Consider the following 18122-nt stretch of genomic DNA (forward strand, 5'->3'; position numbering starts at 1 on the left):
TCACGAACTTCAGTCTGTGACTGTGTGGCTCTGTGTGCCGACAGACCAGTCTGCATTTGGATGTTTAACATAAATATATAGCCTACAGATACAGCAAAGACAACGTCGGCAGAATTGATGGCAAAAAAGGCTACAGCATATTTCGTTCTGTATTGACAGGAAGTTTTTTAAAGCAGAATTTGATGCAGTTGCAGATACCATGAAGAGTAAAAGATACACTAGGCGGGAGGCGCCAAAAAGTGTGCTGTTCTTGCTTCCCTGATATCTACAATTTCCCCCAACAACAGCCATGATGCTGTATTAAGAAAAATAATATTAGCTTCCTAGATTGCTTACCAAGCTCTCATGTGCAGTCATGCTCAAATCACATTCACTTTAATCAACTCACCGACTTGAATGAAGTCCTGGTTATATTTCGTGATCACTGACTGGACAAGTAACGTTAGGTTGTCAAGCTAGCTTTGTTATAGCTAGCAAGAAACGTTGACAAACGTACTCTTCTACATTACACTGGGTATCTCTGCAACTTTTGATATAGGAACTCGAACTCCTAATATTTTACCATAAGCAGTTATGGAGATATAAACACAAGCACTTACATGATTTTAATTTAGGATTTCACTCTTTATGATGTCTCTTTTTGCCACGTTCATTCTAGTATGTGTCTGCGGGAGCACCACAACAATCTGTGACGCTGTATAGGAACTCACTCGGCTAATAGCTGCGCTGATTGCTGCCTCGCGCTAGGAAATCAATTAATTACCATTCTAAATACAAAACCTCACTAAAACCTATAATTTTCACAATCATTTTTAATGTTGAAATATATTTGTCGGGGAACCCCCAAAATCCAAAAATGACTTATGGAGGGTCCGGGACCCCCCCAGACCCCCCTCATTTCGAACCCTGGTCAGAACTGAAAGTTTGGGATTATTAATTTATATAGTAAATGTAGAAAGCAGCTTGAATCATTTGATGTACTCATATTGTGATATCCAGCATTTAAAACTGTGTTGATCTCTTCTGAGACTCACTGGGGTCATTTTCTCAGTAGAAACATCTTTCAGTATCATTTTTTTTTCTATGTAATCCCCCTTTTTGTTTATAGGCAACAAGTGAAAGATTTAGAAGTCATCATTTGTTAATTTTCTTTCTTATGGGAAGCTTAATGTAAAACGTTTTAAAAGAGGGCCACACAGAGAGCATCTCATCACTGTGTTCTGGAACTGAACAGCATTGTTCTGTTTTCCTGCCACAAACCTCTGGAAAGCTCACAGCTACTCTGTGAAGAGTGAAGCCTGTGACATTTTCAAAGCTCATTAATAATCAGGATCAGTTTAAGACGTTTTCTCAATTTGTACACTCTCTGAAGATAATAACAAAATTCTACAAAAACAGAGATAAAAAATTAAATTGGTTTCACTAGTTCACGCTTACATATAATTAGCTGAGGTATGGTATGCGTATTTGGCGTGCTGTCCGGGGAAGGACTCCGAGTTCGGGAATGGCCCGAACCTAGAGTTCCCCCACCTTCCCCGTCTATTTATAAAGTGAACTTGAAGTGAGGAGATGGGGTGGAGACGGGTAAGCCTCGCCGGACGGGGAGAGTTGGAAAGGAAAACCCGACCGGGAGGACTCTCGCGGCATCCGATGGGGCATTAAACTCAGAACATCCAATGGGTAAACCTCGCCAGGAGAGGTTAAAAGATGTGAGAGTAGCTGAGGGTGGCTGAGAGTTTTTTTTTTTTGTAGGATTTGGCGAGAGGACGAGACTCGTAGCATCGGACAGTTAAGCCTCGCCTACCGTCAAATGGAAAGGTAAGTTGCGTGGCCAAGAGACTCTTACCGACGTCCAAAGGGAGCACACACATCGAACGGGTAAGCCTCACTGACTATAGAAGAGGAAAAGGTAAGGTTGTCTAACCGGGAGGCTCTCACCGGCGTCCGAAGGGAGCACACGCATCGAACGGGTAAGCCTCTCCGGATGTGGGACAGAAAAGGTAACGACAGGAGCTTAGCTCCCGGAATCGAATGGTTAAACCTCGCTGGCCAAGGATGGAAAAGGTCAGGTTGTCTAGCCGGGAGGCTCGGACCGACGTCCGATAGGAGCTTAGCTCCAGGAATCAAATGGGTAAACCTCTCTGGATGAAGGACGGAAAAGGTAAGGTTGTCTAGCCGGGAAGCTCTCACCTACATTCAATGGGAGCCCTGACTCCATGCATTGGATGGGTAAACCTCTCCATACGTAAGACAGAATGGCAAAGCAGGTAGCCGGGGGCTTTCACCTACGTCCAAAGGGAGTGTGAGCTCCAGGCAACGAACAGGTAAGCCTCGCTGGCTGCAGAATGGAAAAGGTGAGGTTGTCTGGCCGGGAGGCTCTCGTCAGCATCCGATGGGAGCTCGAGCTCCTGGCATCGAAGAGAGAAGCCTTGCCGGCTATAGGATAGAAAAAGGTAAGGTTATCTGGCCGGGGCATCCAGTGTCTTTTTATTTATTTTATTTATTTATTATTATTTTTTATTTAATTATAAAAAATTTTTTTTTTTTACATTTGCGACACCAGATGGGAAGTCTCTCCAGCCATTAGAGGGAAAATTGAGATTGTTTTATCTGCAAAGCACCCGTTAGTGTTCGGCGAAAGCGTAACTTGCGATATTGGATGGGTACATCTTGCCATCGGAGGGAAAAATTTGTTTTAGCTGCGATGTACTCGTTGGTGTTAGAAAATGTATTATTATTATTTTTTAAATTTATTTATTTGTATTTATTTATATATATTTTTTGTGGGGTGGCTTAATCTGGCTTTTTAATCCGGTAAGTTTCGCTGGTGGTCGGATGGAAAGTCCAAGATTGCTTAAGCGGGAAAGCATCTGACAGGATTTTAATACCCACGACGTCATATGAGTAAGCTTTGCTGATAGTTGAACGGAGAAGGCAAAGGTTGGCTCAACCAGGAGCACTCTTGCAGCGCCTGACAATTATTATAATTATTAATAAATTACATGTATTAATTGAACAATTTTGCCAATAGATGCACATATATATTAACTGACTCATCGCGCAGAGCTTTGGTGGATTCCTGCTTGTCCCGTAGATTATCTGCTTGCACACTTTAACTTTGCGCACGATCAGATCGGTTTCTTTGCTTGAGAAGCATTCAGCTTTTCTGCCAACAAATTCCTCCATGTAAATTGTGATGGCACAAGCGCATCTTGCTCTTAAAGGGAATGAGATGACACACACACACACACACACACACACACACAGCAGTGAACACACACACACTGTGAACACACACCCAGAGCAGTGTTCATTTATGCTGCGGCGCCCGGGGAGCAGTTGGGGGTTCTGTGCCTTGCTCAAGGGCACCTCAGTCGTGGTATTGCCCTTGAGCAAGGCATCGAACCCCCAAGATAACTTGATAAATAAAGATAAATTGATAGAATTCTGAAGTTTCCTCTCCTTAAACCCGTCTGTCCCTCTCTTCAGAAGAACACTGCCTCTTCCTCACACAGTCTGTGGCTCTCACACACACACAGCTTCTGTGTCTTTAACTCTCGGTGCAAACACAGTGAAGACACGAGCTCGACAAGTCTGAAATATTACATGCAAAACATACTTTTAACAATTACCACTTCAACAGCCTCAAAATAATTATGATAGTCTTGACTACACAATGCCGTTTCCTTTAGGAGACTAATTTACATTCAGTTTAACCTCGAAAAATAAGATAACAAATAAACGCGTGTAACCGTATCCATAACAGTCTATTAACACCTCAAAAAGTGCAGGTATTGGAAAATATTATGTAAATATGACATAAGACATTCACAGATGTTATATTAAAAGTACCTCTTCCATTCAGTAACGTTAAATGAGGCTGTAAAGACCTCCGTGTCTGAGGTGAAAACCACGTCCATTTACGTGGTTTCCACGACGTTAAGCTACTTTGTTTCCGCCTTTCATACAACCGGGTACACAACTCATAACTTTACGTTTTGAATCTTTACTTACCATAATGTCTTTCACTCGCTTCTCACTTCTTTCACGCTGAGAAAATGGCGGCTGCTCACACTGGAGACGTACGATTTTAACGTGATGTGCATGCTCTCCTTCATGTCCGCATTCCCAACCTATCCCCGCTGGGTTAAAATCGAGACCAATTTTCAACCCAAACTTGGGTAAAAACAACTCAAAGTCCTAATCAGCCGTCTCAACCCAGCATTTGGGTTGAAAAAACAACTCAACATTTTTTAGAGTGTGTTACGGCCAGCTCTTTTCGACCGTACATAAAATATTCAAGTATACTAAAGAAATGACTTGCAAGATTTTATTAGTCTTCAAAAACACAAATAACTTAATATAACGAAGTCTAGGGATCATAATCAAAAAGGGGATAAATCAATCCTTATGGGGAGCAGAAAAGGTTGGTATGGACTGTAAACAAATAAAGGTTTGCAAAACAAGTGACTTCTCCAGAGGGTGTTGATCCCCTGGACGAAGGGAAGAGGAGTGATAGAGTCCAAGGTTTTATCCTCTCCATAATTAAGTGGTGATCAGGTAACGGGTGTGCGATCTCCCAAGCTCTCCTGGAAGAACACTGCCACCAGCAAGCGAGCAAGTAACGTAGGGTCGCAACACCTCCCTCCTAAAATAAATATTCTGCAACGAATCTAAAAAACAAAGGAAAGACAGTTAAACACTAATCAGAACGAACACATTATAAGTTCTGGTGATCCAAAGGAACGTAGTCTTCTCTTCATTCTACAACACCTCTGGGCCCTAGAGATGCAAAGAGAAAGGAACGGACAATGTGGAAATGATGTTACGCTCTAGAAAGTGTGTCAGCTATTACGTTATCCTTTCCCCAAATATCTTTAATCTCGAGATGGAAAGGTTGTAAAATGAGACTCCATCGCATACGTCGCTGATTTCGATTCCTCATCCGATTTAAGACCAAAGAATTATGATCCGTATAAATGATAATCGGTGCAGCAATTGACTCTAGATATATCTCAAAATGTTGTACGGCCAACACTAGTGCAAGAGCTTCTTTCTCAATGGTGGAATATACCTGTTGATGTCGATACAATTTCTTAGAAAAGTAACTTACACGATGTAGAACCTGGTTCGAATTCTCCTGCAAGAAAACAGCGTCCGCACCGCAAGCATCAATTGCAAGACTAAAAGACTTTTCAAAATTCGGAGCTTTCAAAACAGGGGCACATGCCAGCAAAGCCTTATAATTTTCAAAAGCCTGCTGACAGGGCTCTGACCACTGAAAAGATAACTTCGGACTCAAAATCGGTAAAAGGTGAGACACTGGCAAAGTTGTCGCAAAAACTTCGTCGCAATTCACGACGAGTGGTGGGAGCTGGAAAGTTACAAATAGCTTCTACCTTAGTCTCAATGCTCTTTACACAACCATTTCCCACTACCTTACTCAAATAGGTAACGGTTGCCTTCGTGAATTCAGACTTAGTGAGATTAACTATAAGATTATTCTTTGCTAAACGAGAAAAAAATTCTTTAATCTGGTTAAGATGCTCAGACCAGGAGGAACTATACAGCACGACGTCATCAAGATATGCCTCACATCCTGACATTCCATACAGTATACGGTTTACGAGCCGCTGGAAAGTCGCAGGTGCATTTCGAACTCCGAAAGGCATTACCGTTTACTGCAGGAAAGCATCAGGCGTAACGAAGGCAGATAATTCCTTAGCACGACTACTCAAAGGCACCTGCCAATACCCCTTTAAGAGGTCGAATTTGCTGACGTAACGGGCAGAGCCAACATGATCGACGCAGTCATCAACTCGAGATAAAGGGAAACAGTCCGGCTTTGTCACAGAGTTAAGTTTTCGATAGTCTGTGCAGAATCGATATGAGCCATCGGGTTTATTTACTAAAACACAAGGAGAGCTCCACGAACTGAAACTAGATTCAGCCAGATTATGAGCAAGCAGATAGTTCACCTCATGTTTCAGCAAATCTCTTTTAAAAGGAACTCTATAGGCGTTCTGTTTAACTTGACACGAGGTTCCTACGTCGATATCATGTTCTATGACAGAAGTACGACTGGGAACGTCAAAGAAAAGAGAGGGAAATTACATAAAAACTCTGAGATTCTTCTTAACCTGTCCTCTCATCTTTCTTATTTGACAGAGAAAGAGAGGAGTGATGTCACTGAGTTGGTTAAGTCGCCCGTCGACTTTCCCTTGAGAAAGAAAACTCATCCTCCTCAACATTCTCTAAAGAATCCCCCCTCCTACTGCAAAAGAGAGATGTTCTGAAAAAAAGTCACAAGAGTTTACCACATTAACAGTAACAGAACAAACAGGAGCTATATACAATTTCAACAGGTTACTGTGACAGACTTGTATTTTTTCTCCGGTCAGGAGTATTCAACAGATAATTATTATCGGAAAGACGTTTAACAACACTGTAGGGACCTGTAAATTTAGCCTGAAATGGGTTGACAGGTAGAGGCATCAAAGCCAATACTTGATCACCCACCTGAAACTCCCTTAAGTTAGCTTTTCGGTCAAAATGTTGTTGCATTTTTATTTGAGACTTACTCAACTTCTTTTTAGCGGGAGCTCGTGCCTCATACAATCTACGCCGGAATCCACTCACATAATCTGAGATGTTTTCAGAAGGTTTCGACATTTGCCACTCCTCAGCTAACATGGCCGTAGGTCCTCGCAGTACATGTCCAACCACTAATTCATTTGGGCTAAACCCAAGGCTTTCTTGGACAACCTCACGTATCACCAATAACATCCACGGCAGACCTTCTTCCTAATCCGAGTTCCACACAATATGACATCAAAAAGGACTTCAGGGTTTGATGACACCTCTCAAGAACTCCTTGACTCTGCGGATGATAGGCACTAGAAACATTGTTGTTTACTCGACGTTGACACAGGGCTTTTGAGAACTGTTTTGACATAAAGTTCGAACCCTAATCGGATTGAATAACTTTGGGAATTCCAAAGGTCGACATAAAATTAGTGAGGGCCTTCAAGACAGATTTTGTAGTGATGGACCTTAACGGATAAGCAGCAGGATAACAAGTTAGAAGGTATTGGTGACCAGTCTTAGACCGGGGCAAAGGACCAACACAGTCAACGATCAAATGCTCAAAAGGAGTGGAAACAAAGGAAATAGGCTGCAACGGAGCAACAGGCACTTTTTGATTTGGCTTACCGGTGATCTGGCACGTATGACAAGATCGAATATGTTTTGCCACATCTCGTTTTACCTTAGGCCAATAAAACGGTCGTAAGACCCGATCATATGTTTTACGAACTCCGGTATGACCAGCAAGTCCTTGATGAGCCAAATGCAACACAGAGTCTCTCACTGGAAAAGGAACCACAATCTGAGTTTTAGGTTCAAAAGAAACATGTTTATGCGGGACCACTGTCCGACAAAGCATACCATCATCAAGAAAGTATGAAAAAGACAGAGGATCAGAACACTTCTTAGCGATGACACTCTTAAACCTTTGTTTTCTGCAGCAGGGTCTGTGTTGAGTTCGAGTTAAATCCTCTCGAGAGATCTTTAACAAAGTAGTCAGAGAACAGTCATCAACATCAGAGAGATCAACACTGGTTTTCTCAGGAGTGAAAAGAACCTCAGATTTATCAGCAGATGCTTCATTTGCAGCACTGTTGAATCTTTCTGGTCACAAGACAATGAATAACAGGACTTCAGGTCTCTTTGCTCAGGACATTTGGACACAGCAGATCCTGGCTTACCTGTATTAACAGTATAAAAGAAAGTGTTATGAAATGGAACTTCAACTTGATTTTCAAATAATGGTTTAGCCATTGATCGAGTAACTGCACAAGCTGGAAACAAATCAGGAAATTCTCTAAAGTTTTCAAAATCAGATTTCCTAGGTATAGATGCTATTATGGGCGGAGCTGCCACACCACACTCCGTCCCCAAACATTCTCACCAGCTAAATAATTTCCCAGAATAAATGTAATCCCAGGGACTGGAAGTGCAGAACGAACACCAACCACTACATCACCAGATACAATGTTAGGAAAGATGGATTCAATGTAAAGGCACTTCAACAAACCCCATCTCAAAACCTCGTACTAATACATGAGTTCCAGTAGCGGTTTTAGAAGTTAAAGGCAAAATTCCTTTTTAAAAGAAACTACTGTGCGGCTCCCATATCTCGAAGACGTACTGGCACCGTTTCATTTGAACCAGGCAATGACACATTTCCCTCAGTGATAGGTGTATAATCAACGGAGGAAGTTATAGAATGATCAACAGATTTATCACTAGAGCTAGATAAATGACAAGCTTTCTTATTACAGGTATCAACAGTGAATGGTGAGGTAGAAACTAAAGCAACAGGTTTCAACAATCTCTCTTTCTTCTTGAGAATAAGACAGTCAGATATTTTATGACCAGGCTTTTTACAATAAAAGCAAACCATGTCTCGTGACAGTACAGGTTTACTAGAATGTTCAGCGACTGTCGCCTTAATATTCCTACTCACAGGAGACTTTGTCTTAGGTTGAAAGCAAAACTTAGACTTACTCATATCGTTGGTTTTAAGAGCGACTGAACTAAATGACCCACGATGGGTTAACACAAATTCATCAGCCATGATAGCAGCTTCAGAAAGTGTATTCACCTTGTGTTCAGTAAGATGCGTAGCTACAGCATGAGGAACACAATGTTTCAACTCCTCTAAGAGCACTAATTCTCTTAATTCCTCTTTAGTTGTAACTTTCATTGAAGTGCACCACCGATCAAATAAGTTCTCTTTTTCTCTTGCAAATTCAACATGAGTACATTCATCAGATTTACTCAAATTCCTACATTTTTGATGATATGCCTCAGGCAAGAGTTCATATGCATGTAATACAGTAGATTTTACAACCTCATACTCACCACTCTGTTCCAGTGAGAGTGCAGAATTAACTTCCTGAGCTTTACCTGTGAAAACACACTGTAACAATAAAGTCCAAAAGCTTTTCGGCCATTTCATGGAAAAAGCAACACGTTCGAAGTAATAGAAATATTTATCCACTTCCTTTTCAGAAAATGGCGGCATTAATCTCATATTTCTGTGAACGTCAAACTAGAGCCCTGCATTTCAGCCCAAGCCCGACGGGCCCCGACTTATTTATGCCCCTAGGGACGGGCTTCGGGCCAATTTTCACGTTATAGCTCACATGCGGGCCGGGCCTCTGGCCTTTTTTGGGTTATCCTTCTATTTATATTTTTAGACATTACATAAAAAAAATGAGAAGTTGACGTCGACGATAGAAAAACAAACATAGAAAGACATTTCATTACCTTATAACTTTCATCATCTGATAATTCAACCCGTTATAATTGAACTGACATACTGACATGACAGTCTCATGCACGTGCGCACGCACGCACGCTTTTCCGTCAGCGCGACCCACAATTACACTTCACTTATATCCACTTATTGTAGTAGTAGCTATTAAAGGCCTCTAAAGTAATATACATTTAAACAGCACGAGACCCTGCTACCGCGACTGTCAAGACTGGCTCGCTCTGTGTTTAGTGTCCCGCCAGCAGCAGCAGCGAACGTGTCTTCAGCGCAGCGGTAAGAGTGATAGAGGAGAGGAGGACTGGGTCAAAACCTTCCTCTGTGGAGGCTATTCTTTTTCTCCACGATGCTCTGTAAGAGACTGTTCTAACTTTTCATTTGACTGGACTTTATTTTCGTTTAACTGTTGGAAACTAATGGAAAAAAGAATGGACATGTTCTGTGGTGCATTTTTTGAGGTAAGATAACCTGCAAGTTTGTTTTTAATTAATGTTTTTGTTTAGATTGTAGGCTATTTCTCATTTTGTTTGAGAGCGCTGTTGTGAGCCTGCCTCAGTATTTCAATTTTTTTTTTATTTTACTCACTGTGGTTTAATAAATAAACATTTATTAAACTAACTGTCTGTTTGATATGCTTGAAGTGTTTTATATATGGATTTTATTGTAGCCAAGTAAAGTATTAGCATTAATTTGAGAGGCTTAATTGATTAAATATGTTTTAGGCTACTTGCCGTAGGCTCGGCTGTTTAACGTTAATCGTCATTTTTATTTTTAAAATGCTCCAAACATTTTTCTAAATTAACTTGATAAAGAAATGAAAAGAAACATAACGCGAAACTGACACCTTTTTTTAATTGTTACAAATAGGGCAGGCTTCCGCTGTGTAATAAAATAAATAAATAAAAACACAGGCTCGTGTCGGACTCCGGCTGATAATTCTGATGAGCTGTCGGACACGGGTCGGGCTAGGGCCTGAGCGTCTCGGGCCAGGGCCGGGCTCGGGCCTACATTTGAGGCCCGTGCAGGGCTCTACGTCAATCACAGGTTCACCTGCATTCACTTGCTGTTGTAGAACAGGAGGCACATTCGCTTGTGAGACTTCAGCTGACTTTGCTGCTAATTCTAACTCCAACTTTTTTATCTGAAACGCTCTCTCTTCTCGTTCCTTCTCTAACTGAAACATCCTCTCTTCTCGTTCCTTCACTAACTCAAGCTCCAGTCTTCGCATAGCTAACTGATGATCTAATTTTCTCTCTTCAAATTATCTTTCTCCCGCTCGTTCTTTCATGGCGCGACTGTTGCGTTCAGCACAAATTTTTGCGCATCTAAACACAATTGCTTCTCTTGCAAAGACAATTCTGGATATTTTGTCTCACCTTCACTATAAACCTCAGCAGGAGTAGACACAACCGATTCACTGGGAGTAATTAACTCAGTGCTTACCTCTATAACTCCTCTATCAACAAGTGACCGCTTCAAAGTAGTCACAATAGTTTCCTTCAGCCTCTTTTCCTGAGAAGTAAGATCGACACTGAAGCGTTCGGCGATTTGCACTAACTGCTCCTTTGTACAACTCTCAAGCAAAGCTTCTGATGGACACGCAAAAAAAATCTTTGATCACCAAAGACATTTTGTTTGTATAAGCACAATAACACAAACGAAACTACTAGCTAACACACGTGAGACGCTGTTTACAACTCTCATAAGCCACTTCAAAGAAACTACGTCACCGTATTACGCAACCTATGCTCATTCACAAAAACTTCCCACAAGTCAAAACACAGCGTAAGCGCGGAATTAAACTGAACTATACACAAACACAACGATTTACCCTTATTTATTTTTGTAGAATGGATTTACCGTTTACAATAGGAGAAAACTCCAGCTCCTAACTCAGAAAATACAAACTAAATCCTACCTGGTCTTCAGAGATGTAATGGGCTCGGGGCGGCATTAAACGCTGAGCTCCACGACAATCAGTCAAACTGAAGGTCCGGAAGCGTACCCCCTACAGAGAGTTAATCTCCCCTCAGGATAACCTCCAAAAACAAGAAAGGCAAAATAACAAAACAAAACAACAAACAGCGCTCTGTTGGAAGGATTGTATTCACAATTCAGCTGGAAACACTCTCTCACCAGAGTTCTCATTTATAAGAAGGCAACCATTCACAAAAACATACTCACATACAGCCCATACTTACCAACGTTTCCTACACCCATAGGATCATGGACAAGACACCCAATTTATGTTACGGCCAGCTTGTTTCGACCATACATAAAGTATACAAGTACACTAAAGAAATGACTTACAAGATTTTATTAGTCTTTAAAAACACAAATAACTTAATATAACGAAGTCTAGGGATCAAAATCAAAAGGGATAAATCATAATCCTTATGGGGAGCAGAAAAGGTTGGTATGGACTGTAAACAAATAAAGGTTCGCAAAACAAGTGACTTCTCCAGAGGGTGTTGATCCCCTGGACGAAGTGAAGAGAAGTGATTGAGTCCAAGGTTTTATCCTCTCCATAATTAAGTGGTGATCAGGTAACAGGTGTGCGATCTCCCAAGCTCTCCTGGAAGAACACTGCCACCAGCAAGCGAGCAAGTAACGCAGGGTCCTAACAGAGTGTTAGCTGCCAAATGAGACCAAACATGACAGGGTGATGTGTTTGATCACAAGAGTTAATAACTGATGTGTAATGGAGAACACGTGTCCTCCTGTAGGTGTTTATTAGAGGAGCAAGTGACTGTTTCTCCAGACAGATCTGTCTTATATCACTATCAAACAATATCTCACATTAAACTCTCTGTGTCTGTTCAGTCCTGAAGCACATGACAGTTTCAAACAGCAGCATTGAGCATCAACATCTAAATCTCATTCGGTCAGCAGCAGTTTGTGGCAAAGCTTGTCATTATATCTCCTCTCCTGATCTGAGACCAGAGTCAATAACAAACTACACACACTTCAACTACAATTCACACTGTGTCATTGTTCTCTACAGGTTGAGTGATTGTGTTGTCACAGATGAAGGTTGTGCCGCTCTCTCTTCAGCTCTGAGATCAAACCCCTCACACCTGAGAGAACTGAATTTTTCTAATAATAAACTAGAAGACTCTGGAGTGACACTGCTGTCTGCTGTACTGGAGGATCCTCGCTGTAAACTGGAGACACTGTGGTAAGATCATATTTGACTCTCACACATGAAACACAGTGTAAAGTACAGTATGTCTGAAGTGTTGAGTCTCTTTCTGCTGTGAGTTCAGCTGATTGAGCTGTAAATGATTGAACACATGATCTGCTCTTCAGTAACATGATGCTGCAGGACTGAGAGTCACACTGAAATACACACTTTCAAACACCATCAACACTTCAATCTCTTGACTTTAAACCGATTCAACACAATCAGAACTGAGAAATGAAGATGCTGGATCCATTCTTACTGTTCATCACATTCATTTTTCTGTAGTGACTTCTCTACTTAAATCAGGACATAGATATCTATTCTTATATACAGTGAGTTATAAATACTATAACCAAACCTAAACTGCCGAAGAAAATTTCACTTTTTTTTTTTTTAAACTTTTTTCTTCCTTTTTTTATTTACTAAAAGAAATTTCAATTTCCATATTTTGATATCAGGTTTTGTCAGGTTGATCTCCCTTCTAGGTTTAAATAAATCTCTCAAAAATCTCTCAAAATATGGTTAAGTAGGCAAACACACACACATACACACACACACTCCCTAAAACTCCCAATTATACTATATTAAATATTCACAAGGAAAACAAAAAAAGATCAGCGTTGACAACAACTTCACAAAGTCAAAAACAAGAATAAATGGCATCCTAGAACGAAACACTCCAGTCCTTACATTGTGAACCAGCAATCAATATTTCAGTCGAAAGAGTGTTTTTAGTAGCCTGGTAATACCAGACTCTGCTACTTCACTTTGCTTCGTAGACAGAGTCTGGTATGGCATAATAGAGAAGTGTTTTCTCTCTCGCTAGGGGGCGCTTGTCTGAAGTTTAAAATCATTGGTTACCCGTAAGCCAATCAGATACGTTTGGTTATGACGTATGTTATGCGCCTGTACAGCCGCATCGAGGCACAGACATCATGCATCGAACTCAAATCTATAATTGAACTTCCACTGTAAACCTGTTGTAAACACATGATGATGCGAGCGAAATACTGGAGTGAACATGGCTGTAAACGACTTTTGCAGATTATGCGAAGTTAATCTACGCATCTACGTCACGGCTCTCAGCCCGCCCTCTGTTCGTTGATTGGCCCGGCTGTTTCCAGACCGGTGGCAAACAGAAAGCTCTGACGCTGTATCAGACTGAGTACAGAAGCGAAATGAAATTGAGCGGAAATAGGAAGTCTGACGTAGTCAGGCTATGTTTTTAGTGCTTCAGTGTGCTTTTTTTATAAACCATCTGTGAATGAAGTACTGATAATATATGGAGATTTAGGAAAGATGAGGTGTATATATCCAGATTGAGACGTTCAGATCTTAATGATGCATGATTGTTTCTGATGGTTAAACAGAACTCATCGTAAGCTCAGTGCTGTTAGTGTGGAGTGATGGAAACAGCTAAACACATTATTATTCAGTGCAGGAAAGGGAAGAATGATAAATATTAACGAAGGTCCAGACATTGGTTCAGGAGGAGGCTAACCATTCAGTCATTCCATGCAACATTTCTTCCAGCATCCCTCCACCTCCCCAGCTCCTCCTCTGGTTTTGTGTGTAAAGTTATTATTGTGTGTGAACAGTTTTACAATACTTTAGTTATGGATCACTGTTAAACTGACCTGATCTGATCTTAAAGAGAGTGAAGAGTGTGTCATTGTTCTCTACAGTTTCTACGATTGTGATGTCACAGATGAAGGTTGTGCTGCTCTGTGTTCAGCTCTGAGATCAAACCCCTCACACCTGAGACACCTGAATCTGTCTGAGAATAAACTAGAAGACTCTGGAGTCACACTGCTGTCTGTTTTACTGGAGGATCCTCACTGTAAACTGGAGAAACTGTGGTAAGATAATCTCTCTGATAGCACAAATGTCTGAAGATGAAGTTCATTTCATTCATCTTCATCACATCACATGACCTGCTGCTCCTGTTTTTGACCCTCCAAATATTTACTGGATCTTCAGTTGTTTCTGCTAGCTTCAGATGAACATTAATGTGTAAAATAATGAGTTGAAGACTCACGATTTATTGCAGAGGATGAATATCACAGAGGATTAGAGTTCAACAGAGTCTGATTGAGTTTAGTTTGAACTCACTACAGTGATCCATGAGAGAATGAAGCTTACAGTCACTTTAAAATTATCAGACTTATCATAAATATAATAAAATGAACCTACACACTGTATAGAATCAGCACTGTTTGCAGGAGCAGTAGAGTTTCAGACTTTCTCCTCCATCAGAAGTTTCCTTTTCCTCTGATATCTTGATAAAAGCTTTATTTAATACAGGAAAATTGATCAAGATTAAATACTAACAGCTAACATTATCTTTATTTATTTATTCACATTTCTAATTCAGTGTATAAGCTGTCAGATGAGACCAAACATGACAGGGTGATGTGTTTGATCACAAGAGTTAATAACTGATGTGTAATGGAGAACACGTGTCCTCCTGTAGGTGTTTATTAGAGGAGCAAGTGACTCCAGACAGATCTGTCCTTACATCACTATCAAACAATATCTCACATTCAGCTCTGTGTGTCTGTTCAGTCCTGAAGCACATGACAGTTTCAAACAGCAGCATTGAGCATCAACATCTAAATCTTATTCTGTCAGCAGCAATTTGTGGCAAAGCTTGTCATCTCCTCTCCTGATCTGAGACCAGAGTCAATAACAAACTACACACAATATAACCAAACATATACACATAAACCGCTGAAGAAAACTTATTGCATTTTTTTTACTTTTTTTATTTACTAAAATAAATTTCAATTTCCATATTTTGATATCAGGTTTCGTCAGGTTAATCTCCCTTCTAGGTTTAAATAAATCTCTCAAAAATCTCTCAAAATATGGTTAAGTAGGCACACACAGACACACACACACTACCTAAAACTCCCAATTATACTATATACGATATTCACAAGGAAAACAAAAAAAAGATCAGCCTTGAAAAAAGAATTCACAAAAATTCACAAAGTCAAAAACTAAAATTGACAAAAATGTCAAAAAATAAATGACATCCTAGAACAAAGATTTAGGAAAGAGTAGGTGTTAATATCCAGATTCAGACATTCAGATCTTAAAGGGTTAGTTCAACCAAAAAGGAAAATTATGTCATTAATAACTCACCCTCTTGTTGTTCCAAACCCGTGAGATCTCCATTTATCTTTGGAACACAGTTTAAGGTATTTTAGATTTAGTCCGAGAGCTCTCAGTCCCTCCATTGAAACTGTGTGTACGGTCTACTGTCCATGTCCAGAAAGGTAAGAAAAACATCATCAAAGTAGTCCATATAATATCAGAGGGTCAGTTAGAATTTTTTGAAGCATCAAAAATACATTTTGGTCCAAAAATAGCAAAGAGAGCAAGAGAGAACTGAAGAAGAACACAGAGCCGAGCCAAATAACGAACGAACAATTGGCATGTTCTCAAGTAAAGAACCGGTTGCATCAGTTTTCGGATCACCAATAGCGATGGGAAGTTTGTTTCTTTTCTGCCAACCGGTTCTTTCGGACAGTTCGATTCAATAAACTGGTTGTAGAAAATGGTTCACCGGTTCTTTTGCGCTCAACGTAATGGCGTCATTGGCGAGGATTGCCCTTGATTCAAGCCTTCGGTTTACCCGCACTCATAACATTAGCAAAGAATCAGTTCAGAATCAATCACCAAAAGAATCTGTTCCGTTCAGACACTCAGTGTGTCAGTCTGCTTCAAGCTGAATCACACATGTGCAGTATCATCAGCTCCTCGGTTCTCGAATCGGACATGTCTGACAGAAACGGTTCTTGACTCGAGAACGAGTCAGTCTATTATTCATTATCTGTCTCGGCTCGGTGTTCATCTTCAGTTCTCTCTACACAGCAGTTCAGTCAGTGTACTGTTTGAGTAAATGAATTACTCCGGGATATTGGTTTGGGAGTGTCAGAGCCACGTTAAAAAAAAGTAATTTGTGGATTAATGCATATTGGAGATGCAAATTTAAAACGATTCAGTTAATTGGTTCAAGAAGAACCGGTTAAATAAATTGATTAGTTCGCGACCCGGATATCACTAAACTTCAGTGAACATGCTCACAACAGACACTGAAGAGAAGACGATGCTGAATAAAGTCGTAGTGTTTGCTATTTTTGGACCAAAATGTATTTTCGATGCTTCAACAAATTCCAACTGACCCTCTGATGTCACATGGACTACTTTGATGATGTTTTTCTTACCTTTCTGGACATCAACAGTAGACCATACACACAGCATCAATGGAGGGACTGAGGGCTCTCTGACTAAATCTAAAATATCTTAAACTGTGTTCCAAAGATAAACGGAGGTCTCATGGGTTTGGAACTACATGAGGGTGAGTTATTAATTACATAATTTAGATTTTTGGGTGAACTATCCCTTTAACAGACATCACCCATGCTTTATTTATGTAGTGTGTCTACCTCTAAGTTAAAATCTTTCTGAAGAGGTCTGATGTAAATCATGGCAGCTCCTATGCCAAGTGCACTGTTGCTCAAGTGCTCTACTGAGTATCCCTCATGAGGACAAGGAATTATCTCCAGTGATTTTGAGCGGGTAGCACCTCGAGCCTGCAATTTGTTAATTGCATAATTTAGATTTTTGGGTGAACTATACCTTTAATTATGCATTACTTGTCCTGATGGTTAAACACAACTCATCATACACTCAGTGCTGTTAGTGTGAAGTGATGGCAAAACCTGAACACATTATTATGTAGTGCAGCAAAGAGAAGGAATGATAAATATTAACGAAGGTCCAGACGTTGGTTCAAGAGGAGGCTAATCATCCAGTTCTGTCAGTCATCATTATGAGCCTATATAAGCAGCAGTCAGTGCACCATCTCTACAACAGTTCTTCCAGCATCCTTCCACCTCCTCAGCTCCTCTGGTTTTGTGTGTAAAGTGATTATTGTGTGTGAGCAGTTTTACAATACTGTAGTAATGGATTCACTGTGTAATTGATCTGATCTGATATGAGAGAGTGAAGAGTGTGTCATTGTTCTCTACAGGTTAGGTAATTGTGGTGTCACAGATGAAGGTTGTGCTGCTCTGTCTTCAGCTCTGAGATCAAATCCTTCACACCTGAGACAACTGGATCTATATGGGAATAAACTAAAAAATTCAGGAGTGAAGTTACTCTCTGATCTGAGGGATGATCCACTTTATAAACTAGACTATTGTGAGTTGTCTTTATTATTATTATTATTATTATTATTTAAAATTTTAAAGTTCAGAAAATGCCTCATGTGTAACATGAGAATATAAGATAATAATTCAGCTTCACTTTAGTTTCTGCATTTCAAACTGTTTTTACTGAAAGTTTAATTGTGTAATGTAACTGATCTATGAACATATCACTCTTCCAGTGTGTCTGTGTGTAAGTGATAAAGAGAGAGTTGTTGATCATTCACTGTTATTAATCTATGATCAGTTGTTCATTCATGTCTCTGGCTATAATGTGAATATACTGTGTTTTTCTGAGCTGGATCTTCTGATGTGATATGACCGCAGTAATGTCTCAGACTCATATGCGTCTGTCTGTGTGTTTTATTGTAGGACCCTTAGTATT

General features: G+C 40.3%; 1 protein-coding gene across 42 annotated transcripts in view; it reads left to right on the plus strand.

Moving 5' to 3' along the window:
* Window positions 1-14400, plus strand: part of LOC127971886 (NACHT, LRR and PYD domains-containing protein 12-like) — a 280835-nt gene extending 266435 nt beyond the window's left edge. For 26 of the 42 annotated variants that reach the window (XM_052575180.1, XM_052575191.1, XM_052575193.1 and 23 more), the window contains 2 exons: window positions 12342-12370; window positions 14236-14399. In XM_052575180.1, coding sequence (XP_052431140.1) covers window positions 12342-12370; window positions 14236-14384 — 178 coding nt within the window. In that variant the 3' untranslated portion in view covers window positions 14385-14399. Of the gene's footprint in view, window positions 1-12341; window positions 12371-14235 lie in introns of all 42 variants that reach the window. The other 16 variants (XM_052575176.1, XM_052575177.1, XM_052575179.1 and 13 more) reach the window with 2 other exon arrangements.
* The last annotated feature ends 3722 nt before the right edge of the window (window positions 14401-18122 follow it).

This window comes from Carassius gibelio, chromosome B14 (genome assembly GCF_023724105.1).
Source record: "Carassius gibelio isolate Cgi1373 ecotype wild population from Czech Republic chromosome B14, carGib1.2-hapl.c, whole genome shotgun sequence".
In the NCBI taxonomy this organism is placed as follows: Eukaryota; Metazoa; Chordata; class Actinopteri; order Cypriniformes; family Cyprinidae; genus Carassius; species Carassius gibelio.